Raw genomic sequence first — 27,245 nt, forward strand, 5'->3', positions numbered from 1 at the left:
TAAAATAGCCGTGACGCTTTAGATTGTGTTTTCTTGTGTAATTTCTAACACATTATGAGTTCTCCCTCTTCAGAAGTCATGTGATCTCCAGTTCTAATTTTTTTGAGAAGTTGGAAAGATGAAATTTGTTAATTGCTCTCAAAAGAATACTGGACTAATCTCGCCAACATGCAGTCCCTTCCAGGTGTTTACCTAGTGTCCTGCTCACCCACTTGAACTTTGCCCTAACTCGCTGGGGGACCTTGCCCCCAGGACCCTGGCACACTTGGCCAGCCCATCCTCAGCCCTGGGCCAGCCCTTGGGCATCCCAGCCGCTCGGCTGCTGCATGTGGCCTGTGCTGAGGAGAGTCACTGACATCTTCCAGTTTTGAGAACACTTGCTTTCAGACCTCATCTAGGTCCCAGCGCTGCCCCCAGCACTCTCCCTCATCCCAGCTGACTCCATCCATCTGGGTCTAGAGTGACCTTTCCCAGCTTCCTCCGCCTCTCCCACTCGCAACACCAACCTGCCACACCCCCTTGCTCTGGACTTCTGACCTCATCTCCTAGTTCATCATGTTTTCTCATAATAGAATAGCTGTTTTGCCTGTCTGCAGATGTAAATTTATTACTTAATGTTTTAAATGTCAGGAAGTTCCTTTTGAGGAAAAAAAAGCAGGAAGGGGGAAAGCATAGTTTTTCAGAGCAATTTAAGGTATGAAATGCTGACCGTCATCACCACACAAGGAATGGTAACCAAAATCCTGTCTTTTACTGGTAAAAACAGTTCCCACAGACTCACCAGGGGACAAAAATCCCTAAAGTTTGCTCAGTACCTGCTTATTAGAGTTGCCTATAAAATTACAAAGTTCCTTTCAATACATTAGCAAGGTCACACATCATTTTTTTGATTTATAAGGTAGGTATTTTACTTTCAAAGGGGACACTCAACCCACACTGGTCGAAGGAAAGGAACCCGTTGGCTCACACATGTGAAAATCCAGGGATAGGGCCACCTCAGGTGTCACTTGATATGGGAACTCAAACCAAGCTGCCAGGTCTTTGCTCTTTCTCTGCATCTCAGGTCTCCTTCCTCTGGGTTACTGCAGTTTTTCAAGCAGGAAAATGGCGGCAGTATGGACCTCACAGACTCTGGGGTCAAAACCAGCAGGAAAGGACCACCTCTGAGTTTCAAGTCCCCGCAAATGCCTTATGATACGCTGTTGGCCCTGCTGGGTCACATGACCACCCTTGAATAAATCACTATGACCTGGGAAATAGGAACCTTTGACACCTCATAAGTAGTCATATGCCACCCGTAGACTAGCAGTATAGTCACCTCCCCAAGAAGTAAAAATCCAGGGCTGTTATCGAAATTTGTGGGATTGATTTCTGGATGGACCCAAAACAGCAAATGTCTACTGTCCTCCACCCTTTTCTTGTCCCACACACACGTTTGGAATGCCCCAAATTAAACTGTCCACGTATGATTGGAAATGCAGTTGTCCTCTCCCCAGAGAGAGACATCTCAGAGTCTTAACCAGTTCCTGCAGCCAGCCCCATGTCCAGGTCTCGGGGGGTTGTGAAGTCTTCTCATCCAGTGCCTGACAGAGCTCCTCACAGTCCTGGGGCTCATGACAATGTTCACCACCACAGCATGCCACAGAGACAGTGGTGACGAGAGGACAGACGAGGAGAGTGGTCTTAAACTGCCTCTCGGAGGAAGGGCGAGAGACAAATGCGCAGTGGCCACGGGTCCACGCTCGTGTCGCTCTCAGCCAAAGAGCACAATCGGGGGTTCTCGTCCTTGTCGTGTGCACCTTTGCGTACCTGGACAGTGACAGCAGTGTTGGAAGATGCCAACCGTCAGAGCATGTGAAGGTTTTGTTTGGTGTTCTGAGAAAAGACACAGGCGTGTACGGAACTGAAAATGTTGCTGCCCTCTCCTGCCGCCCAAGCCTTACGAATTCTCCTGGGGCATGAGCGGCGCCCCTGTGGAATACGCGATCTGCCAGGTGGCAGGAACTCACTGTCACTCTCGTGGGAGCATTCGTAGCCTCCCCTCCTCCTGGACTCAGAGCTGCTCTGGCTCTGTGCTTGGCTGCTGCCCGGGGACCGTGACCAGTGCCCTCGGTGTGATAGGGCAGGGTCGCCTTGTAGGGACAGCTGCCCCAGGAAGCCCATGCTTCAGGTCAGTCTGAATTCCATTTTTATGATTTATCCTCTGGCCTAAGATTTCGCATTCATTAGCATCCACTTAGGAGGAAAAATAGTTTTTATATCTCAGACTGATAACCACTTGAATTCTAAAGGAAGGGAAAGTCTATCAATTTAAGAGAAATGGAATTTTATTTTTAAAAGTCAGGAAGTCATTTTTCACTCCTTCTAACCTCATTTTTTGATGATAAACTGAGCATGAGTTAATTGATTATTATTGATATATATTTCTTTTTTAAAGCATAGTTTATATTATTCGATTCTTGAGGTAATAGTATAACTTGTTACAGGTTCCCCTGATTGTAATGAATGGCTTCCTACGGCCACGTTTCCTGTTTCCATTGTCGCTGGTTAGTTTGTAACACACCATTCTTTGGGTTGGTGTGTGTGACTCTGTTCGAATGCCACCATGTATTTCCAAAATTGTCCTTGTTTTTTGACAAGATGTCCCACACTTGTTCTGGCTTTCCTGTCCCAAGCAGGGAATCGGGTCTCTATCAGGTCCACATCGCTCTGTTCCCCGTAACTGCTAGAAATTGCTTAAATTTCTGTAGACCCAAAATTGGGGGAAAAAACCAAACACCCGTTTTTATGGTTGTGAGGTTATGTTGACTTTTAAATTGAACTCTTTTGGGGATGGCTTGTTCATTGGGAGAGTCTGTGTTTCGTTTTTGCTGCCTTTTATGCACCAGGCCGTATGTTGTGTTCCTGAGGGTTGTACTGGGTAGTGTTGTCTGAGACTGCAGAAGCCTTTCTCTGGTCTGACTTTGACTTTTGACTCAAGTTCCTTAACACTGGCTTCAAAGCATACAAAAATATAAGACACCTAGTATCTTAGCCAGAATTTCATAAAATTGGTAGACAGTAAAAGGAATAACCTTAAGTCTTTCAAGTTTGGCCTAAATTCTCTGTGTCGGTTGTGATCCCAGGAAGAAAAAGAGAGAGAACTCTGAAAGGAAGTAGTCTGGGGAGAGCTTAATGAAGGAACTATTAACAACAGTTTGAGCAAGACTAAGAGGAACACCAGGGATGGGCAGCGTCTTGGGGAGAGCAACAGCTGGGAGCCATTACCACACCTGGGCCTGAAGGAGCAGAGGGGGTTCCTGTTGCCAGATGTGGAGAATAGAGCTGCAGGAGTGGACCACCTCATGAGAGCTGAGACCTGAGGGAGAGGCTTGAAGGGAAGAGCCATCCTGAGCCCCCGCGCGGAGGCACCAGGAGAGGAAACAGCATTCTCCCTTCATGCTGGCCTCTGGTTCCTCTCCGGAGCTGAATGCGGGCGGAAGATGAAGGGCGAATCCATTGCTGCATTCCACAAGGCAGCCTTGGAAGGCAGGAGAAGGGCGCAGAGTAGATACGGGAGGGCACGTGGAAAGTAGCTGGCTCATTGTCCTTGAATTTGTTTTCCTAATGGGCACAGGTGTTTTTATCACAGAGAAGAACCTGAGGCCATTTAATGTTACACAGTAATTTTACTATCATTTGTAAATGCCTATGAGTATATACAGGTATTCATTAACTAGTATTACAACAGTGCATATACAGTCAATTAAAGATGCCAGGAAATACAGCCAAATCAATATCAAGAATCATTAGAGCCGTTTGAAACCTCACCCAGTGTAAGTGGACAGTTAGGAGGAGCCGTGGCTTTTCCACCGCGGCCGGGCGAGCCCCAGGCCCACCGGGAAGTCTAACTTGTGTCCTTGAGATTGTGTTTTCCCATTACATGTCAGTAGTCCCAAATATTTTTTAAAATAGTGTTTAATATCTTTGGCCGATCTCCCGAGATTTTTATTTTCACATTAGGAGGAAAACAACAACCAGGAATGAGAAACTTGAAACTATAGACATGTCTATTGCCGATACCCAATTGTTCTGTGTGGCCCAAATGATCACGCAGCCCCAGTTTACAGTCCGTGGTAACCGCATGACCACCGGTGGATCGCACGGCATTTTACAAATAGTTTATAGATGGTCCCCATCTCCTCCTCACCAAACTGCTTAAATTAATCATCTACATGGGGGAATGGTAATAATTGAGATTTTTATTTGATATATTCAGTTGAAACCTGAAACTTGTATTCAGGAAAAAAAAAACCCTACATGTATAATGATAAAATACAGAATTGATACAAATTGAACTTTATGGAAATTGGCACATTAATACTCACCTTTATTTTTGTAAGTGGACGCAGCGCAATGGTTAGCTTGGAGATTGTTTTCTCAGTGCGCCAGAGTCGGCAGTCCCTACTTTTCAAGGTCTCTTATCAGCAAATGCTTAATAAAAGGCTTGCAGCGTTTGGCTGGCTCTCCAGGGATGAATTAAACAGTGTAGGACTTAACCCTTTCTGTTTCTACACCATCTTTAAAACATTATTTTACCTATTGTAGCATTTTCCACCTTTTACTAAAAGAAGGGAAGGTTCAAACCCTGCCCCCGCCCTACTGTCTTCTCACTACAGAAGCCACGCAACTTATGGCCACAACTTAAAATTCCAAACTGAGCAGATGCACATTTTTTTCTTTCCTCAGAAAGGCCTTGGGCTTGCCTCTAGCCTCTCCTGTTTATCTTAGATAAGGAAGGTCATCTCTCTCCTTAAAAAAAAACAGAAAGAAAGAAAGAGTCTGAATTAGAAAAGTTATTTTTTAACCCTTAAATTATATTGTCTTGACTCAAGTTTAATGTAGTTTGCCTTTGAAATTACGATATTTATAGTTTTAGCCATCGATGTATTGGACGTATTTACTCTAAGATATTCAGCTGTTTTACCTGGCTGTGTAATATGTACACAATCATTTTCTAAAAAGAAGTTTCAAGAAACGATTATTTTCATACACTTGTATCAATCAAGCTTTGTACCTTAATTAAATAATATTTGCTTTTCCAGAAAGAGGGTCCCTAATACAATTAAAAACCATTTTTTAATTTCTGTCCTCTGAATGTCATCTTTAATTTTTTTCTAAATGATAAGAGTCGCAAAGCCCAGCTGACTGTAAGAAGAAATATTTAGTGCAGTATTTTAAAGTAGAAATTCTCAGTTATTTTTAAATTTGAAATCAGTCTCCATCTTGGCCATTTTTTAAAGCAAAGGTTAGTTAGTGACAGCATTTTATAACAACTTTGTTACTGTTTCCATTACTTTGTTTCCATTACATTGTTTCCAACATGTGAAACCTTTGACATCTCCTGTCCTCCTTGTGTTTTAGTTTTGAATCTCTGACGTTTACAAAAATGTTAGCTCGATGAGTGAAAGGAAAACTCAGGTCCCTGGGATTTGCTTTTACACCTAAAATCTCAGTAGATAGCCAGGGTTTACCTGGAAAATGTCTGGCTGCTTCCGTCAAGGGCCCGATGGAGTCCTGGGCCTTGATCTCACTTCTGAGACCAAGCTGCTTGGTCATCCCAAGAGGACAGTGATGCGAATACGGGCAAGGTGACAAGACCGCAGTCACACATTGTGACGTTTCTTTAACTGGAGAGTGTATGGAAAGCTGCAGATAGAGTCACAGGAGGCAGGAGCCCTCCACGTCTCTGCAGGCGGTGCTCATTTCCCAAACCCGCAGCGCGCCCCAACGAGACAGTGCCGGCCCCTCCCGTGTGCATTCACGGGTTCTCCGATTCTGCTCCAGCACCAGGGGTTCCAGACTTTTTCTCAAACCGTGTTTATAGCTGAAGCAGGAAGGCTTTAAGATTGATCTTCTCCTATTATCTCATATCCTTTCCAAATTGATTTGTACAGATTTGTAAATGTAAGCAAAAAGCAAGACCCATTAAGAAAGTTGTCCACCGTGGGTTCGTAAAGAAATGTTGTGGGAGTTTTGTTTGTTTCTTTCTTTCAGCCCCCAAATTAAGAGCCTTCTTTAATCCTTAAGGTTAAATCCTTAAACTGTTCTCATTAAAAATGTGGGAAAGGTTTAATGTTGGTTCCTTAATATAGGGATTCATAGCATCAAGATATGTAAAGTTCCACTGGATTGCAGACTTCGTGAGGCTCAACCCCTGGAGGGTCGGCCCTGTGTCCACCATGGCCACCACCACGTGCCTAACACATCTCAGCCAGAATACCTAGCAAACAAATGTTTCTTAAATGAGTAGATGAATGGGTGAACTTACTGGGCTTGCTTCTCTTAATACTGAAATAAATTAATCTGTCCTTAAAATGGTCTACAAATCCATTCTTTGTCAACGGCCTTTGCCTTCATTTTGTTAGCATCTTTAGGCGGTCTTCTCTTTGTGGGGAACTGCGTGGCCCCATGTGGGATCCAGCAGTGTCCCAACTGGCCATGGGACTGCTCTTGGTTAAATGAGTTTTTAATCTTCATCCCATCTGTCCATTAGAAATTAAAATGTTTATTTGGTTTAAACCTATCTAACCTGAGGTAAAAAGAACTGAAAAGAAAATTCCGTGTTATTGTAGCCATCACACTTATTTTTGCATACGAAGCTTCTTTGTCGGCAGAGATACAATGAAACAAAGAACATTCTCATAGGTGGCAAGGTTTTAAAAAATGGGAAAGATTTAAATAGCTTCCCTGAATTGAAACAAACCACCATCTATAGGTAATTCCAGTTGTTGTTGTTTTCCCCTAAACATCTGTGTTATGTTTAGGGACGGAAATCTGCTGGGAGAAACTGCTCCCAATTTCAAAAATGAAATGCTTTATTTAATCAGTAAATTTTCAAGTTTCACATTTAATCACATTTCAAGTTTGCCTGAGGCACCATGAGGAAGCAGACCCTGCTCCCCGCAGGGTGAATGAAATCAAGGAATAAACAGCCCAGCTCTCCTGGCACTTTCCTGGGCTCCGCAGGCTCCACAGAGGTCCTTTGTTGCTATTGATCAATAGCTGCTTTGGGAGCTTGTATCGTTTGAGTTGCTAAGAACTGACGATCTTGCTAGCATAGCAGGTGCTACCAAATTTACCAGACTGAGATCTGTCAAGACTGCAACATCCTATCTTGCCGCTTGGTCCAGTAAGTGGGAATCTCTGATTTTGTGTTTTGATCCCATTTGTGCTGATAGGCGACTTTAGCCTGCGAGTTAGCACAGGGACCTGCAGTTGCATACAGGTCGTGTGTAAGCGAAGCTCAAACCCAGTCCATAGAGCAAACAGGGCAAGGAGAGTCCCCGCTACTCCAGAGTGTTTCTCTCTTGGCCAAATTCTCCTTCTTCCCTTCTCCCCTTGGTTCAGTGAGAGTTCTACTCCCCGCTGCTCTGAGCAGGTAGAAGAGAGCTGGTTTCCTGTCCTAAGGAACTGAAGCTATAATATCTATTAAACCATGAAATGCTGAAATTCATCACTTCTAAGGCCTGCTGTTTAGCTGAAAGCTGAATAGTTGATTTTTTAAAGGGAATTTAATGCTACCATCATAAATGATATTTTTTATTCAAATCTCTTGATTTTCTGTAGTGTTTGAGGCAAAGTAATGATGTCTATATAACAGATAATTAACCCTGCCATTCATTAGGGGGTAGTTTGTTTGCTTTTTATCACAAAGGATATGCCACGCCATAAAAATCTTGTCTGAAAAGATTACTACACCTAGGAAATTCCAGTCCTGCAGCATAATCAGTAGACTCACACCCACTCATGGAGACGGCATCACAAACGCTAAGCGCTGTTCTGTTCTGTGGAAAGGGGGCGTCTCTTAGGAGACAGTGGCAGAGCTGGGTCTGATTATTTTAATCCAGCCTCCAAAAATCTCTCAGATCTCCACTTGGAGGGAATAGATGCTATGGGGTCGTTCTCCCCGCCTCTTCCTACTGTTGTGTGGTCATGATGTGGTAGCTGAGGAGGTATTGGCAGAAGCATTTCAAAGGTGTGCAATTCGTGCCCCTTAAAATGATGATAGTGGGCGTAAGTTGTGGTGGATCTCTTTTGCAGATGTGTTTGTTTTTTTATTACTATTATTTTTAAAGATTTTATTTATTTATTTTTAGAGAAAAGGGAAAGGGGGGAGAAAGAGAGGGAAAGAAACATCAGTGTGTGGTTGCCTCTCACATAGCCCCCACTGGGGACCTGGCCTGAAAGCCAGGCATGTGCCCTGACTGGGAATCGAACTGGCAACCCTTTGGTTTGCAGCCCATGCTCAATCCACTGAGCTACACCAGCCAGGGCTGCAGGTGTGTTTAAAGTATATTGGCATGCTTTTTAACCAGCTCCACCCACTCCTTTGAAGTTCAAGTCATGCTCTGCCATCTCCCACCCCTCTCTTCCCATCAATTATTAACTTCCTGTCTCTGAGGAGTTCAGCTATTAGTCAACTGGTCGACCTCAGCTTCTGCCATGCCATGAGTTACATTCTTACCCATAGTGCCTCTCTCCCTCGGTGACATCACCTCTCTCCTTTAGATTTCTCATTCTCAGTACACTCGATCTTCATCCTCGTTATGACATCCAGTACCTAGACACTTCCATTTTTTTCTAGGTTCATCAGCTCCCTCCTGGCTTTACTTTTTTTTTTGCCTGCTTAAATGTCACTCCTCTTCACCCCTATATTTCTCCTACAACCCACACCCTCACTCTTCAGACTACAAAGTGACATCGGTGCACAGAGCCCTCAGCAGAGTGGGTGTTGCCAGTGGCACTTCAGCCCTCTTCTCTGCTCGCTCATTTCCATTCTTGTCTTTGGTTGGTTCCCTTTGCCACCCTCTCAGCAGTCAGACAAATTTTTGCCGCCTTCTCAACCTTCTGCCCAAACCCCTCCCATTTCTGGCTTTTCTAACCTCCTTCACTGAGAAAACAGAAGCCATTGCGCGTGAACTGTACCTTGGTCCTTGTTTTCTCTCCCCCATCTTGCTTCCCATCCTCCACCCCACATAAACCATTCCCCTCCTTTCTTCTCTTTCTGGAGCAAGTGAGTCCCTCCTCTTCTTCAAGACTGGCCCCTCGGCTGATGCTGGGATGGGACTTCAGCCTCCCATCATCCCTGCTCCCTCATCATCTCTCCTATGTCACTCTCCTTAGCTAGACCCATGTCCTCAGGCAAGAATCACACTCCAGTCTTTCCCATTCCCACCCAGCTCTGTTCAAGGAAAACAACAAATCCTGAGACTTATTTTCTGCACTTGGACATATGTCCCCACCTTCACCTTTCTGCCCTTTTCCCGTCTTGTCCAGGCCTTACAGAGTCACTCCTTCACTCTTGCCCATTCCATCTGCCTTGTGTCCCTGTCATTCTGCTGGCATGGAGACTTCCTAATCCCCAACTCCAGTCCGCTCTCCTCTTTGTCTTATTAAAAGGAAGGACTGTTTCTCCTGAAGTAGCATTCTCCAGCAGAAATAATAGTGAAAGCTGTGGATGTGCTTTTTTGAGTAGCCACATTAAAAAAGTTAAAAGAGCTGGTGAAATTAATTTTAATATTTTATTTAATCCAATATCTAATAAGTTATTTCAACATGTTATCAATATTATTAATGAGTTGTTTTATATTGTTTTTAAAATAATTTTTACTAGGATTTCAAAATCTGGTGTGTGCTTTCCCGTTGTAGCACCTCTTCATTGGACTGGCCACGGTTCAAGTACTCAGTGGCTACCTTATTGAGCAGTGAAGTTATAGACACTCTTCTCTCACTTGCCTTTGGAAGCAATGTCTCCTGGCCTCCTCCTGCCTCTCCAATATTCCTTCTCAGTGTCCCATCTCTACCTCCTCTCCCAGGCCCTCACTTGCTACTAACCCTCAGGATCTCACCTCCGGCCAGCCTCTTTGTACCCTGCACCCTCTCCCTGATTAATCTCATCTGTTCCACCCACTGGGGGGTGATTCCCAAGGTGTCAAATCTGAGTCCCACCTCTCAGTTGAACCTCCAACTGGTACAGCCAACCCACGGATATCCAGAATTTGACACACCAAACTTGAACCCACCACTTTTCCTCATAGCTCTTCTCCTGTCTCAGTGGTGCCACCATCCACTAAGATGCCCAGCAGAAAACTGGTATTCCGGTTGAATTTCTCTTCCTCCTTTATCCGCTGGAGCTAATCAGTTACCGAGTCCTCAAAGTCGGCTTCTCCAATATTCTTCAAATATGCACTGGTTTCCTCTTCCACATCCACAGCATCTGTCAGATCCTCGCCGTCCCTCCTGTGGACCACTGTAGTGGTCTCTTCAGTAGTCTGTCTACCTTACTTGTGGTCCCTTCCACTCCATCCCATCCTGGAATGCCCCCAATTTTTCACCTGAATAAATTGATATTCACCTAAAATGACCATGTTTGGGACTATATCCCCATTTAAAAAAATATTTTATTTTTTCTTTTCAAGAAAAGGGAAGAGAGGGAGAAAGAAGGAGGGAAACATCAATCAGTTGCCTCTCACATGTTCCCAACTGGGCCCTGGCCCCCAATGGAGGCATGTGCTCTGACTGGGAATCGAACCAGTGACCTTTAGGTTTGCAGGGTGATGCTTAGCCCCCTGAGCCACACCAGCCAGGGCTATATCTCCATTTTTTAAGGGCTTTGTTATAGGCTTAGGTCGAGAGCATTTTTAAGATGGCAGGCTCTCAGGTCACCCATAGTTCTCCTGCCTGACTCCCTTCCACTGCACTTCACCACTGAGCAGCTGTATAGATGGTTCTGGAAGACACAAGAATGCATTTAACAGAATTCATTTTCTTTGTTTTGATAATTGAGAGTCCCCATGGCTTTGGAGACTTTTCCTAAACCTGCATGTATCCTAGAGCACTGGCGTTTACCTGTCTCTCTCTCTCTTCACCCCAACAGATCTCTCTGAAAATCTGGTTACAACTTGCCCCCTCCTCCCCCCAGAAAAAATGCACATGTGCAAATATGATTCGGCCTGAGTGTCAGGCATTCACTGAGTCCCTGAAGCCCACCCAGAGGGTGATAGACCTTGTTTGGGGACAGTTTTGAAACAGCCACCAGATCATCGATTGGTTTCTACCTAAAACCAGGATCAAGAGTAGCTTGGTTTCCTAAGACATTTTGAAAACTCTCGGAGCATTTCATAGCACATTTTGGAAATCAGCTACAATTTCCTCTAATGGTACTTTGAACATGGTCTGACTAACAACACCAAACACAATTCTAAACTTGCTTTTCTTGGCTAAATGTAGCTGAGTTTCTTCACACTGACACCCCTCTTTACAGAAGCTGCTTGGAACCGCTGTTTCTCACTGGGTTTCTGAGCCTGCCACCCATCGGTTGTCACGCTGAGACTGGTTTCCATGTCCTCCTCGGTCATTTCAGAAGCCCCCTCTAAGACCCTTGGTGCTGAAGGCTCTGCTGCACGACTCGGGTCGTCATGCGCTCTGCCAGCCCTACACCCAGGGAGGGGGCACGTCCAGGCTCTGGCCACCCTTGGGGGCCTTTGGTGGGGTGAGGGCCCGTGTCAGGGAGCACTCCACATATCTCCAAGTGAGTCTCAGCTATCACCTCGGCAGTCTGGCTGCTGGGCGATGAGCTTGCAACAGGGATTGACCTTCCCTGCCCATGGAATATGCTGTTTCCGTAGGGCACACGAGTGCATGACGTGGTGACTCTACCCACAGGTGCGGGGTGGGTCTTCAGTAGCTCACACCCTTGGCCCTGGGCAGGAGCAGGGCTGCCTCCTTACTTAACGCTCAGTCACATGGTTGAGTTCACAGCCTCTTCTTGGGGTTCCTGGCCCCACCCTCTCTTCCTTGGCAAAGCTTCTCTCCTCTCTCCAAATTCAAGCCTGTGCGTCTTCCTCTCTCCTGATTATCCAACTTGTTTGCTCTCTTGCCAGACTCCCTCCTTAAATTTCTTGCCCAGTGGAGCTCTCTTGCTTCTTTGTTTGTCCTCAAAGCCCCACTTGCTCCCAGGAGGCCCCTTTGTGTCTCTGTTCCTTCCCCCTCCAACCCCCAACTCCTCACCGTCCAGCTCTTAACCTTTCTGAATCTCCCTGCTGGCTCCCAACGGAGCTCACTGCCTTCCCCGCTCTCCCAGCCTGTGTGCCAGCTGGAAACAACCAGCTGTAAAGAGTTTATTGGCCTGAAAAGGGAGTGAATGCTCTCTTGCACTCTCTTCTTTCCCACCTCAGCCAGGCTTCTCAGAGTCACATTTCCAGTGAACTCTGAATCTGGAAAGATTTAAATCCACTAAATCTGGAAGGATTTAGATCCACTAAGAAATGCTAAGACCGTGTTTGAAATTTTTGGCAGCCCCTCCCGTGTCTGATGTTACGAACACTGTTTAAAGATGCCTGGAAAGAAGCCTTTAATGCTTGTATTGTGTTTTAACTTGCTTTCCTTTGGAGGCAGGGAATTGTCAAGTAAGTATTCACAGCACTCTGCAAAAGCCCAAGTGTTCAGTGAGCATCCGGTACTAAGCGTTCATGCAGAATCCACAACCGCGAAGGGCCTGTACCTAAAATCCACTGAGTTTGCCACTATGCAGGTTTCTTCCCTTTGCCCCTCTCATCTTCAGTTTGGAAGCAATACAGCTATAAACATATGCTTGTGAAATATGAAAGAAACATTCTGAGACTGCTTTACTTTTCAGTTTTTAACTGAAAATCAAGGTGAAAAAAGCATCAGATTGCCTCTGCGTGTATATATATACAGTCCCATGTATATATCAATACACAGTGTTTGTGCCTGTATGCATACTCTAGCTACACTGTATAATATGTGGTGTATTATACAACCTGTGCGCACCCTGAACACAAGCCCTGCCTTTAACCCCAACGTCTGCCTAGTGAGCCAGGCCGCGGTCCTCGTGTCCCCTCGCTCCCGTCTCAGACCTTGGCTTGCTTTTGTCGTACACTGAAACATTCTTGGTGAAAGAAGAAACCCACGGATTTCGTTTGAAAGTCCCACTAAAACAGAAGAAAGAGCAGATGTCCTGGGAATCGATAATTAGTGTGAAGGAAGTGTCTCATTGCGAGAACTGGCATGGCCCCCGCTTCCCTGCTTTGCTAATTCGGCAGCGATGACGTCAGCCGGGGGTGTCGTTTTGCAGAGATGTGCTCTCTAACCATTCTTTGGTGCTGATTATAATACCATTTGGTCCAGTGATCACTTATGATTACATAACATGTTTTGATTGAAGAGTTTCTGAGAAAATACAGATAGCTTGTTTAACCCCAGCACAAAAATGCAAGCTGTTCCAGCAGGCCAGCTGCCCTCCCAAGGAACACTGGAAATTATTAGGCTAAATTATGAGTTGAACTTGATTCAAAAACAAAGCACCCATTGTGCATAAGTCCCAGCGACATCCAGGAGGATATGATTGTTTTTCTGACAACAAGTTTGTCCCCAGCGCGCTCTAAAATAAGCAGAGTCCCCAGGCGCATTTGCAAAGTCACGGAGAGTGTGTGGGAAGCATTGACAAGGCTTCCTTTTTTCTCCCCATTCTGTAGGCGCGTTAGTGCAGAGTTTGCCCAGAGACGCCAGGGTATGAGCTTTCTGAATTTGTAGACCGGTGCACTCTTTCATTTCTGTTTTAGTTCTTTGCTGGCATGCTCGGGAAGCATGGTTTGTGCCACACAGGAATGTCTGTTCACTTGGAAAATGCTTGTGCATGAATGAGGTGCTTGCTCACGTGGCTCTAAACTGTACTAAGTTTCTCACTTGGCTTTGTTTGCTGCTTACAAGGGGATCAAGGTAATCCTTTCTCTTCATCTAGCCTGAGAGCAATAGCTAATGGATTTGCAACGTGTGATGGGGGTTGGTGCAGGTCTCCCCTACCCATCCCCAGTTTCCTAAACTCCAACGAGTTGCTTTAAGGCAACCCCTGGTCACCCAAAATTGTCCGACTCCTATAAGAATCCATGAGGGCTTACCCATTACAAACTCTCCTAATTCAATGTAAAGGCCAGATCTCCAAAACTGAGAATGGAAAAGCAACCTGTGCTATGAGGGTAGCAGTTTAACATAGGCCATAACCCTGAGGCATGGGGCAGAGTGGGAGTCGTCTCTGTTACTAGCCCTTTTGTGCAGTGGGAATGGCCTGAGTGCGGAGCAGTCAGGGCCCTTCCCAAGCCTGGGTTAGAAGTCCCACTTCACACCTTGCCATGATTCTTTAGCTGCCTAATTCAGATCAAGTGTGACACTTCCCTCATTGTAAAATGGCCAGTGGGTTCAGGAAGCATGGCCTCTACCTTCTCACGCTTAGGCCCCTCTTTGGTTGTAAAATCAGCTCTCTGGTTCAGCTGTCCTTCCTGGCTCCCAGGAGGGAGGGACTGACCCCGGGCCACCACGGCTTAGGTGTGGGGAAGCCGCCTCAGCGCCCATGAGTCCAGGCCCCATTGTGTAGGACCCTTCACATAAGAAGCTACTTTTCAGGAGAAAGGATGGAGGCAGGCAAGGGCGCCAGGACAGAGCAAACCGAGGACGTGGGTCCTCTGAGTCGGGGAGGGGAGAGAGAGGAGCCTGGCCTCACTGGCTTTTGTTCAACACTATTTCTCTGGCCACTCTCTGTTCTAGGCCACCTGTGAGCAGAGCCGTTCCCCAGCCTGAGAAACTCCAGAAGAACAATATCACCAAAAAAAAGAAACTGGTTGAGGTGAGGAGTTCAGATATGTTGCTTACAATCTGGTGTCAGTGTTCTAAGACCTGGCAGGCATCACCATCTGCCTGTCCCACCAATGCCTTCAAGTGGGCCTGATGGAGCCAGTGGCTCTTGCTCCCTCTCCCTTCTGCGTGGCATCGTGTCCCCATCCCAGTGACTGGAATCGTGCCCACTGGGTCCTATCAGTGCTAATGCTAACATGTCCCATGTCCTCCCGCCCTGGCTCCTTTTTCCTAAACCCGGAACCAGTCGGGGAGGGGGAGGGAGAGATGGGAGAGTGTGAGCCTATTTGCTGCCTCTGCAGTTTGAGCACTCAGCCTGTGCCAGGTACTATGCTACAAACTTCCTGTGGAGTATTTTATACATGCCTCGCATCTATGAGGTAGGTACTTCTATTATTTCCATTTTGCAAATGAGGACACTAGTTCAAGGACGTTCAGTGACTTGTTAGGCCCCCTGCCCAAGATGACCAAGCCAGCAAGTGGTGAGGGATGTGAACTCAGTTGTCGAGACTTGAGGATTATGCTGTTGGTGAACCTGCTATTTTCTGGGAGAGGTCTCCTAACTGTTCTTCCAGGCTCAGACCCCTCCCGCAATGCCCTGCTGCCTGCAGAGTCAGCTCTTTAAAACATAGCTATTCACACCGCACCCCGTCATCGAGACCCAAGAGATTCCCACACTGCCGACTGGGGTTCAGATGAGTAGTTCCAGAACTTTGCCCAGGAGCTCCCTTTAAGCTCATCTCCTGTGATTCTTCACCATAATTCAAGTCTCCAACCCCAAACCAACTACTTAATGGTCCCTGAAGCTGCCTTGGGCTTTCGGGCTCCTGATGAGACCTTCTCAAGCTCCTTTCTGCTGGGAAGCTCCTCCTCTTCCTGCCCCACACCCTGGCCCTTCTAAGTTTTTTTCTGGCGTCTTCTCTGTTCCTGATGCTCTTCACTTTAAACCCTCCTGCATGCTCCCCGACCCCCCGCCAGCCCTGTCACATACTCTGTTGCCTTTCTTTCTGACTCGTTGGTCTCCCCTACTAGACCATGAACCCACTGAGGCCTTTACTGGAAAAGGGGGATCACTGGGGGGATTTATCGTAGAGCATAGCACGGGTCAGGAAGTGCAGCTGAGCTTTAGGAAAGATAAGATCCAGGAGCTGAAAAGCCATTATAAGCCAAGATGGTACCTTTTTCTGCCCAACAGGATCTCGTGTGTGTCTGATGCAGTCTGTTCTTTTTCTGCAGACTTTTCAGAACTACTTTGGTAGACTATGGGTTCTACCCAGCACCCGAGTTCACATTTCCTCAGTTAATGAAACAGCAAGGCCTACCAGTGTCCCCAGTCCTAAATTCCTGGGAGAAACCATCTGACTGGCCCGGCTTGACATGGTTGCCCATGAGGCCTGGGGGTCAGATTATTATACATACAGTTTCCGGGGAACACTTGGAAGTGAGGAGTGGGGGTGAGGGGAGACCGAGCACTGGGCAGACACTGAGTACATTGAAAGAAGGAGGATTTCCAGGTGAGAGATATTTTAAAAAGCGAAATCATAAAGATAGGAAAGCTCAGATTTGGGAGCTAACTAGACAAGTCAGCCTGACCAGGGGGTACAGGAGATGTGTGTAGGGGCTAATTGTGCCAACCTGAGGAATGCGGGCTTTTCCCACGGGCAGTGAGAGTCAGCAAACGTTGTAAAGAGGTGGTGTGGTATGTTAGGAGAATTGATCTAATGTTTGCAGTTGTTGAGCATTGGAGAAGGAAAGGGCCAGAATCAGGGAACCTGGAGAAAAGGAACCCACATCTTCCTAATCTTGCATCCTACCCACCAGCACAGTACCTGGCACAGAGGTGCTGCAAACCACACATGTGTGTCAGCTAGAATCAGGAGCCCATCTGGTCTGAATCAGCCACTGCTCTTTGTCTTGGAAGATCAGCCAGGAAGAAGAGGAAGACTCTAAACCCAGAACAGTATCTAGTTGTTGAAAAAAAATGCAAATGGTGTAGAAACTCGGTAGGGCAAGCACCCAGCAACAGAATGAGCCTGGCATTTGCCTCAACATTCTGCCCCGCCAGGCCCCGCTGCATCTGTGGGAATCAGAGCAAATCTCCGAGCCACCATTCAGCTCACCTAAGGGTGCCTGCCAAGGCGCAGACACGAGACTTCCCGGTAACCTTTACACGCAGAGCATGAAATCCAGAGACTGGCTCGCCTGAGAAGCAGGGAAGCAAATCCAGTGTGTGTAGGAAACTCGCTGTAATTCTGTGCGTTAGCCTGCCCCTCTCACACTCCAGGCAGCTTGAAAGAAGACAAGGGCTGCCCTTTGTCCTCAGCTAGTCGAGAAGCTAAGTGTTTTTAGTGAGTGGCGGGCTGTTGCACGGGCCCCGCGGTTCCCGTGGGACGAGTGGCTATTCCTGCAGTGCGAGTTTGCTCCCCTCAGGGCTGCTCTCATTTTTGTGTGGGAATGCAGGAGCTGGCGCTCGACCACGTGTTTGGCTACCGAGGGTTCGACTGTCGCAACAACCTGCACTACCTGAACGACGGGGCGGACATCATCTTCCACACCGCAGCCGCGGGCGTCGTTCAGAACCTCTCCACAGGTGACTGGGCCGGGAGAAGGCTCTGTCTAAACCCAGGCTTTCCTTGTAGCCGTCGTACGCTCTGTCCTTTAGATGCCCCAAAGCTTAAGCATTCTCTTCCCTTTAAGGCCATTCCTCTCCATTCCGACTGGTATCATTTAGTCCTAGAAAATGCTCAGGCCCAGGACTGAAGAGTCAAAGGGGTCAAGGGCAGGGAGGTGTCAATGTTTCAGTCCGCTCCCAGGAGGCTGACTGTGGGGAGAGAAGGCAGAAGGAGGGCGTGGGGAATAGAGAAATTCCTTCCCAACAGTAGCGAAGAACAAGGCCCAGGGGAACTTGTCTCACTCATTTTTAACAGTGACCACATTTTTAGGAGCTCAGATTTCCAAGTTTTACTTGTGTTGACTATTTTGCTAGATTTACAATGAGGATGAGAACAAACCAAAAAACAGAAATTCCCAAAATATCCCTTCACTATACGCTGACTCTTAAATTAAAAAAAGTTTAAAACGGAACACACCTCAAGCGAAAAGAAGCATTCAGAAAATAATTTAACAGACACCCCTATCTTTATCACCAGATTCAAGTGTTAATATTGTCTTATTTACTTCATATCTTAAATATTTTTTCTTTTCCAATATTTAGGTCCTTCCCAATTTGTGTAGTTGCTCATGCATAGATTTTTAGCAGTGAAATCACTGAGCACATAGTGACTTGTCTTTTGGGGGAGGAGGGCCTTGAAATTTTCTACATAATATTCTCACTTTAGTAGCAACGTGCCATTTCCTTGTGTATCAGCACCATCCTTCCCCTCTTCATGAGCCTACAGGGGCCACTTCGACAGTCAGCAAACCCATTTGCCACGATAGATGATCAAGTAATTCTTATTTTTCCTTCCACTTCCTGTGACAATGTCAAGTTGGGGCTTTTGGGGGTGAACCATCACCTGTGCGTGCCGCTCAGGCGCCCAAGTGCATTGGCACTTTGATAAACAAAGTAAAAGGGATTCTCTAAGTATAGATGCTCCTTGACTTATGATGAGGCTACATCCTGACAAACTCATTGTAAATTGAACACATCGTAAGTTGAAGATTCATTTAATACCCCTAACCTACCAAACATCGTAGCTTAGCCTAGCCTACCTTAAACATGCTCAGAAAACTTCCGTCTTGCCCCCCTACAGCCGGGCAGAACCAGCTAGCACAGTGAGTACGCTGCAGCGGGTCTGCTGTTTACCCTCCTGACCACGAGCCCGCCAGGGAGCCGTGGCTCGCTGCCCTGTGCTGCTGCTGCTGCCGCCCTGCAGCGTCGGAGGTTTGCACTGTGTATCGCTCCCTAGCCTGGGAAACAGTCGAAGTTTAAAATTCAAAGTATGGTGTCTACTGAATGCGTATCGCTTCCTGTAGAGTCAAACCATCGTGAGTCAGGAACTGTCTATATTTTCCTACTTCACTGTCCTCCCTGTCCAAAAAGTAAGTGGTGCCTTTTTTGCTCAATACAGCATTACCTCCAGGCCCCCGCCTGACCCTGCTCAGAGGTAGACAAGGAGAAGCCGTCAGTCCCAGGCCAAGGGGAGGAAGTAAAAAGTGACCTCCTATCTCCCCAGGCATGATCCTGAAGTGAGAATTTGGGGCGTAAGCTCTCATTCTGTAGGGCACTTCCAAAGACTCCGCACAAAGCTTTGGGGTTGTCCCGAGGCCTCAGGCTCCTGCACTCACCCTCCACATCCCCCCCAGGGAGCCAGAGTTTCTACCTGGAGCACACGGATGACATCCTCTGCCTCACGGTGAACCAGCACCCCAAGTACAGAAACGTGGTGGCCACCAGCCAGATAGGTAGGAGCATCCCGCTGCAGCTGCGGTTCTCCCCGCTGAGCAGGAGCGTTGACGTAGCAGTCACTGGGGGAGGGAGGGGGTGGGCAACCCGCACCCACGCTCTCTCGTGCACGGTGCTGTTGACTTTCTGAGCCCAGAACGTATCTGTGTTGCTTGAGTTGACACCTCCAGGGATTGTTGATTGTGAGGAACCATAAAGTCAGGCCATAGCATCATATTCCACATAAACAGATGGCCCCCATCCCCGTGGGCTTGTGAGAATAATTTTTCAGACCCAGGTATCAAGTGAAGAGCCCCATGTCTGAAGCCTGGCGGTTGTGCTCGGCGGGTAGACTGCGGTGTGTGCACCTGGGTCTTCTGTATCCTAGGCAACCATCAGTGACAAATGTGACCTGATTCACATTTGTGAAAAGTGTTGTTGTTTTTTCACTTGGTCATTTCAAAGGCAGTTTTTACAAACATATCTTCCTGCTTGTTTTCATTGACCCCATGTCCATTTTTAAAATTTAATTTGAAACTTTCTGATGCTGGTGTTGAGTGCTTCACTATTCGAAACATGATTTAATTTAGCTGTTGTTTTCCCTTGACGCTTCCTCATTGCCATTGCCCACCTAATGCAGGTGATGTTGCAGAGACCCCAGGTAAGGCTGTTCCATCGTGAGTAGTGTGAATCTGCACAGCAAAATCATGTCGATGTATCATGTTTGCTGATTGTATCTGGCCGGATCGCGGATACAAACCACTGACCTCATCAGTCTCCTCTGTGTAATCGCCTCCACAAGTGAGCTTGTTGGGTGTAAGTGCCCTTAGTCTCTGTCTCTAAAAGCACAGCACATGTTTGCTGTGGCCTTTCATCTCTGGCCAGGTCACGCAGTAGGTCTCTTAGGCCCAGTAACCGTAAGGCCCCTGAACACTTGACTCTTAGATGAACACAGCGTTGCCTTGGCTCTGCCGTTCCCCAGCCTGAGCTCTTTGTCACGCCTCCACGTTCAGGAACAACACCTTCCATCCATGTCTGGGACGCCATGACCAAACACACCCTCTCCATGCTGCGGTGCTTCCACTCGAAGGGGGTGAATTACATCAACTTCAGTGCAACCGGAAAGCTGCTGGTGTCGGTGGGCGTGGACCCTGAGCACACCATCACCGTCTGGCGCTGGCAGGAAGGTAAACGAAGCTGGGCTTCTGTCTGTCCGGGAGGCTTGCTCGTGGCATGGGCTGGGCTCTGACCGAGATCTTCCTCCTACAAAGCCCACCAAGGCACTGCTGTGGGGTCAGCAGATACCAGGGCTCTTGGGATCCTAGGGAGGCTGCTCACCACTGCATCCCTGGACCCCACGGTCAGGAGGGGGCCGCCCACAGCAGGCCTGTGCTGGCCAGTGAAGGGTCTTTGGGCACAAAGTGCCCCAACGCTGGCAGCCTTCTTCCTCCAACAGGAGACAGAGCAGCCTCTTCCATTTCTGTCCTAACCACCTTCTGACCCGGACTTCCTTCTCCTCAGCGTTCCTTCTGGCGATGCCTGGGTTCTGCTGCAGCCTTGTCACCTGGTTGTCTTACCACAGGAACTGGGGACAGGGTTTCACCCCCATAGTCTCAGAAGCATATTGGTTTCTTTACATTTTCATTTTTTTTAATGGGGATTCAACTTATAATCAAGGTTTACATTTAATTTATCAAGTTCTCTTTCTTTCTTGCCCTTCCCCGACACACACATGCACACACGCACACACACACACAAAGACCCTGTTAAATTTATGGTTGTCTTAGACTCAAAGATGTGCAATCTTCCAAGTGTATTCTCAGGCTGGCAAAAGCAGATCCAATTAGTTGGGACATTAATGAGGTCTGTCTCCAGCCAGGCAGCCCGTATCTGGGGCACACTAAGCCTGACACGCACAGAGGTGGCACATCTCCAATCCAGGGCTTCTAGAATCCCATTATCTCAGTATCTTCCCCTGGGGGGGGGGGGTTGTGAGAGGGAGCCATGAAGAGCTGAGCACAGTGGGAGGAGAGTTCCATTCCCTCCTGAGCCCCCACATGAGCAAAACAGGTTGGAGACCTGCGGACTTTCATGATGAGGCTCACTCATCATAGTCCATCCACTTCTCATTTTCTTACTCATCAGTATATTGTGTACAGATGGCCCCATAACCTGTATCTTGGGGATGCAGGTTCGTTCCTCATAATGTCGTGGCCAGCTGGCTAAGGAGACTCGTCCCCAGATGAGAAACCGAGCTGCTTACACGATAGATAGCCTCATAGCCCCGTCGTTGAAAGGACTAGAAACATCTTCCTGCCCAGACAACATGCATCCCACGGAGAAATTCCTCCACGTGCGCTTCGGACGAGCTGACTTCCATCCTCGGCTCGGATACTTTCCAGGCTGTGGCCTTGTTGTTTCACAAGGCAGCCCACCCAGTCTTGGAAAGCTCATATAAAGACCCTTCTTCTGTGAGGTCACAATTACCTCATAATGCCTTTCTTCTGCAGTACCACTGACTCTACGCTCTGCGGTAGCCAAGGCCAAGTCTGTTCCGGCTTCCCTGGAAGAAAGCTACATGGGCCCAGATGCATGGTCTTGTCTTTTGCAGCTCAGGCTCCCCCCTCTCACTCCCCTCACCTGTCCCTCTGGGCAGCGCCCACTCTGGCCCTGCCCTGGTACAGATTGCTGTTCATTCGGGGCCCCTTCCGACCTCCTGAGGGAGAATTGGGGGAGCCAGGTCTTTTAAACAAGCTCCCAGGAGAAAGAGAAGCCTTCTCTTTGCTAGCGCTCTCCCACGGTCTTTGTTGGAACCAGCACTTTGTCAGAACGGCCCAGGAGGGTCTGAGCCAGTGACAGTGTTTAGTGGCCTCTCACCAGCCACCAGCTCTCCTGAGCTGATTGCGTGTGGTTTTCCCTTCTCTTCAAGTCCTGCTTACAAATAAATAATGTGTTTCGGGACGTTTATGTACATTTTTAGGTAAGAATATACAAAATAAAATGGAGTAAGAAAATGAGCTTATTATAGAAACCGTGTGTTGTCAGGTCCTAGATACTTGTCTGAAATTTGTCCCGAGCAACCGCGAGGCCAGTGTGCAGAGGGACACGGGCGTCGCCACAGGGAGACGTGCTCACGGGCTTGCGAGGGAAAAACAAACGGCAGCTCAGGAGAAACGTGCATCTCACTGTTTTGTTTTTTATTTCACTGCATTTCCTCCCGGACTACCGAGATTGATCCTCTTTCCATCACTTTAACGACGGCGTGTATATTGCTGCTTCTGTAGTTCAGCTGTTCAAATCCTTCCTCTCCTGGGGGTGGGAGGGTTGTTTGTCTTATGATCTGTAGTTCTTTACTGAATCTCAATGTTAATTCTTTGTCTCTTATATAAGTTTTGCAAATGTTTTCTCCCACTCAGTTTGTTTTTTATCTTAGTTTATGGTGTCCTTGGGGACCATGAGCCCAAGGTAATGAGGGAGCTGTTAGAGGAAGTCAAGCATTCCCTACGCAGAGAGAGTTACTGCTGGCGGTAGGAGGCAACCAGCGGCCTCCCCAGCCTCCTCGTCCCTGGGGGGCGGTTCCAGTAGGGAGTAGCTGCAGGCTGGCTGTGGCCCACCGGTCACACTCTGCTAGACAGCCATTCGTTATAAAAACAAATAGGTAAATGTGAGTGATGAGAAAGAGGGGAAGAAAAAACATATGTGAGTGAATAATGGAGGAAAGATATGAGGAAACTGGAACTAAAACATTAAGACAAAGTTAAACTTCTATTATCTTTTCTTTATTTTTCTCTAAAATAAAAATTAGAAACTCAAGGGCTGATGAGACAAAAACAGATGAGGTTTAAAATAAGGGCTAAAAGACTAGAAGCCAAGAGCTTTAAAAGGGAGCTGAAAGCGTGATCGTCGTCCTAACCATCACTTACTGAGATAGTAGGAACACCCACTGCATCGAGCGCTGTTCTGAAAGGCGTCTCCTCCATCAATTCTTCTCATCCTCACCACACTTCCAAAAATGGGAGCGATGCTGAGCCTCAGTGTACAGATGAGGAAACTGAGGCACAGAGAGGTTAAATAACTTGTCCAAGGCTGTCCTGTGAATAAATGGTGGAACTGGGATTGGATTAACACAAAGGTTCGGTAAAACTCCGGAGAAAAAAGAACTCAAGAGACAAAGTCAAAAACATAAATGAGCTGAGGAAAAAAACTAGTAATTAAATGTAAAAGGTAAAGAATTTAAACCTAAAAATCATAAAAGAAAAGGGGATATGGGAACCTTTATTTAAAAAGAAAGTAAACGCAGAGAATGTGAGTCCCCAGTGACACCGGGGAGGCTGTTCATCACCCCGCGGGAGTGAGTCTTGTGGTGATGGGGCGGGGGGAAATGCCCTCAGCCATTTTGCCTTTTCTCTAATCTGGAAGCTTTCTTCTCCAGGCTCTGCTTTCCTGTTGTGTCCACAGGTGCCTGGGTGTGGCTTGAGGGGTGGGGTGGAGTGGAGTTGGATTGTGTTAACAGCACCTGCGGTTCTAGAAATTTCCCCGGACACAGACTCTCTTTCCCCCCTCGGGAGCAGCATCTGGGAGGCAGGGTGCTGTCACAGGAGAGAGAGCACCAAAGCGTGCCCTGGGCTTGCTGGGATGGAGCTGTGTGCCTGGCCCCAGGGGCTCCCAAGGGCCACCTCACTGGACTCTGTCATCCACACAGGTGCCAAGGTTGCCAGCCGAGGGGGTCACCTGGAGCGCGTATTTGTGGTGGAATTTCGCCCTGATTCGGACACACAGTTTGTGTCTGTTGGAGTCAAACACATGAAATTCTGGACCCTGGCAGGCAGCGCCCTCCTTTACAAGAAAGGGGTCATCGGGTCCATGGAGGCTGCCAAGATGCAGACGATGCTCTCCGTGGCCTTCGGTGCTGTGAGTGCTAGCAGAGGCTTCCTGAGAGGGGGCCTGGAGCCTGGGCGTTGGGGGAGGCGGGGTGGAGGAGGATGGCCGAGGAGCTGCAAACCCATTTTCACATTGTCAGCTTTATTGGCTATTTTGCAATCACTGTTCTCAAAATGTTAGAAAAGGTAGTTCCCACTCAGGGCAGAGGGTTCACTATGCCAGAGGCCAACTGACTTGGAAGCCTGTCAGGCCTGAGTGAGCCACAGAGGGGGTGGGGATCATTTCTATTGTGGCATAGCTTCCCTTTTCCCTTTTGCCCTCGTGTGCCACAAATTCTCCCAATTGACATCTGCAAATGGGCTGTGGGGGTCCCTCAGCCAACTGGCAAGATCCCCCAGGGACTTTTTGGAACACAGTCCACAGTCTTCATGGCCCTCCAGCTGTGATGTACCCACCTCCTACGTGAGCCCCAGGAAGTGTCCCTCAGGTGGAGTCCCTCCCCGCCCATCCAGGCCCCTGGGGCTTGGTCTCAGAATGGAAGTTCACTTAAGGCAGAGCTCTGTTCAGTGGGATAGTGAAAAGCCCCAAAGTAATTCAACAGACTGAATTTCAAAACCAGGCGATGTATTATGTATTGTTTGTGGTTGTCTGCAAATTCTTTCGCCTTTGCTTAGCACAGCCCAGCTAGAGTGCGCACTTCCATTTCTCCAGCACTGGGTCCTTAACAGGGGAGCGAGTGTCTGGAAAGGTGTCCCTTTGTTTACAGAACAACCTCACTTTCACGGGTGCCATCAATGGGGACGTCTATGTGTGGAAGGACCACTTCCTCGTCCGGCTGGTGGCCAAGGCCCACACAGGCCCCGTCTTCACCATGTACACGACCCTGCGGGACGGGCTCATAGTGACTGGCGGAAAGGAGCGGCCGTAAGTGGAGCTCCTCTGGAAACAAGTGGTCTTTTTGTTTTGTTTTGGGCGAAACTGGCAGAAACAGCTACAACTTGGAGAACATGCAGATTTTCATGATCTTTTCTGCACCAGGGACATCAATCTGCCATCTCTCTGAGAGGACCCTGAGGCAAAACCTTCAGAGTAGGAGTCAGAGAAGGAGAGAGGCTATTTAATGGTAGTTTAAAAACCAGAGTGGTATTCTGGAATAGATATGAGTGGCTTTGCTGTTCATAAGGCGTTACTCTCCATAGCTCTGTGGGAGAAGAGAGGAAGGAGAAGTGAGAACAGGACACAGAAGTTCCCATGGGGACAGGGAAATTGTGAAAACAAAGCAGAAAAACGGGAGAAACATTTCTCTTTGTGTTGGACCTAATAAAAAGCTTGATTTTTCCAGATTACAATTCTCTGCCTTCCAAGATCATGGCATTTCAAGGCATTTTAGGAAATCTGCAAGTTCAAGGGGTTGTGATGGCACATTGGCAGGTCCTCAGAAAGGGGCTGCCCTGGAGGGTCAGTCCTGCTGGGCCGGGGTGCTGGTGACCTTAATGAGCTGACAGGGAGAGAGGGCAGTGGAGGTCATGGAAAGTCTGAGGACAAGGGCTAGCATGCTACGTTCCTCTTGATCTGTTTCAGGACCAAAGAAGGAGGCGCTGTGAAGCTGTGGGACCAGGAGATGAAGCGCTGCCGGGCCTTCCAGCTGGAGACGGGGCAGCTGGTGGAGTGCGTGCGCTCTGTGTGCCGTGGCAAAGTGAGCACAGCCCGTCTGCCCTTGGACGGCTGGGTGGGGGAGGGGGTCCACGTGGGACTTAGTCCAGACTCTTCCAGGTGTCAACCTAAAGTTAAAAAGTTGAAACGAGAAGCAACCCATGTTTATTGGGATCAAAAATTGCAATTTGGGGACACTCATTGAGGCAAAACCCAAATAGTGTCCTCATTAAGGGGTTTTATGAGAAAAGAAGAAGGAATAATTACATGAAAAGAAGAAAGAATTCCTATTGGTGAGCTACTCTTGGCTATTCATGATTGGTAACTGACTCTGTCATCAGGTTGCAAGTCCAGAATCACGTCCTGGTGGTGAGAATGTTCACTTTCCTGCTGGCTTTACAAGCAATTGTTTATAAAAACAATGTTGGTTTTAGTCCAGTCCAAAGGTCTGGCCCAGGCAAAAGATTCAAAGAATAAGACTTGCAAGGTCATTGCTCTGGAATGGCAGCTCCGACTCCACTTTGAATTGGCTCTATTGATGCCATTTTCCACGCCAGCCAGGCACTTCCCGGTGCTGGGTTCTTGAGTCCTTAAAGCAAGGCTCCTGCGAATGATGTATATGGTGCTGGGGAGGCAGCTTAGCAGAGTCAGACAGACCTGGGTGCAAACGGTGACTCGCTCAGCAGAATTGAGCCTGTGACATGCGCTACTAAAACTTTCTGCGTCCTGCACGCGGTTATTATGAGGATCACATGCGTTATACATGCACAGTACCTTTCATCACGCCTGGCACATAGCCACGTTCAGATGGAAGCTCCTGTTATTACAGATAATATTATTACTGGCACAGAAATATTAAATAATTTCCCCATGCTCAAGGTTATACAGTCCGTGAGGGGGCGAGTAAGGGCCATCAAGTGGATTCAGAGTCACTGGGTTTCAAGGCGTACCTTGGCTGAATATCAAAAACAGCTGTGAACTCTTTTTAGAAAATATGGCTGTCCGGGCTCCCACCCACAGCTGGCAGACCAGAGTCTATAGGACATGGTCTCCGTTTTTCCCTTCTCTTCTTTTTTTAACCTCTCCCCCACCCAGGAGATTCCAATGCACTTGAGAACAAATCTCTGTTTAATAATATAACCACCTTGTGTTTACATGTTTGAATTGATATGAGTCTAAGAATTGCTTGCTAGATGGTCTCCATAAAAAAAAGGCAAACCTGACTTTGTAGTCCACACAAGTTGCAACTGGAGTTTTTGTGATAAAATAGATACCTGTTAATCATCTGGAAGGGGAGTTAGGTGTGTGGGCGGTAGAGGCAGGGCTGGCCCCAGGGCCTGGAAAGCATCCCGAGAGGGACTTTTGTTCAGAGTCAGGAAGGACTTAGGAGGAGTGTGAGCTGTCCCAGAGCAGAAACTGGCCGCCCTGCTCGTCCGTGAGCCTGCAGTCCCTGGAATGTTCTAGCAGGGACTGGTGATGGAGAATTCGGTGCAGAGCTCTCACCCAGGGTGGCTGATGGAGCGGAGGCAAAGTGAGAAGGTGGAAGGAGGTTGCTCCAGGACGGGCGACTCAGTGGTTAAAGACAAAGCACCTCTCCGCTCTTCCTATTTTAACACCGATGCCAGGGAAGGCACAT

At 47.7% G+C, this 27,245-nt stretch overlaps 1 protein-coding gene across 5 annotated transcripts in view; it reads left to right on the forward strand.

Moving 5' to 3' along the window:
- Nucleotides 1-27,245, forward strand: part of EML6 (EMAP like 6) — a 220,700-nt gene that overhangs the window by 183,524 nt on the left and 9,931 nt on the right. For 3 of the 5 annotated variants that reach the window (XM_024552786.4, XM_053924902.1, XM_071221553.1), the window contains 7 exons: nt 14,605-14,683; nt 17,152-17,281; nt 18,997-19,095; nt 20,089-20,262; nt 23,778-23,986; nt 24,723-24,880; nt 25,538-25,652. In XM_024552786.4, coding sequence (XP_024408554.2) covers nt 14,605-14,683; nt 17,152-17,281; nt 18,997-19,095; nt 20,089-20,262; nt 23,778-23,986; nt 24,723-24,880; nt 25,538-25,652 — 964 coding nt within the window. Of the gene's footprint in view, nt 1-14,604; nt 14,684-17,151; nt 17,282-18,996; nt 19,096-20,088; nt 20,263-23,777; nt 23,987-24,722; nt 24,881-25,537; nt 25,653-27,245 lie in introns of those variants that run through there. The other 2 variants (XR_008426918.1, XM_053924903.1) reach the window with 2 other exon arrangements.

The sequence above is a fragment of the Desmodus rotundus genome, chromosome 5, assembly GCF_022682495.2.
Source record: "Desmodus rotundus isolate HL8 chromosome 5, HLdesRot8A.1, whole genome shotgun sequence".
NCBI lineage: Eukaryota > Metazoa > Chordata > Mammalia > Chiroptera > Phyllostomidae > Desmodus > Desmodus rotundus.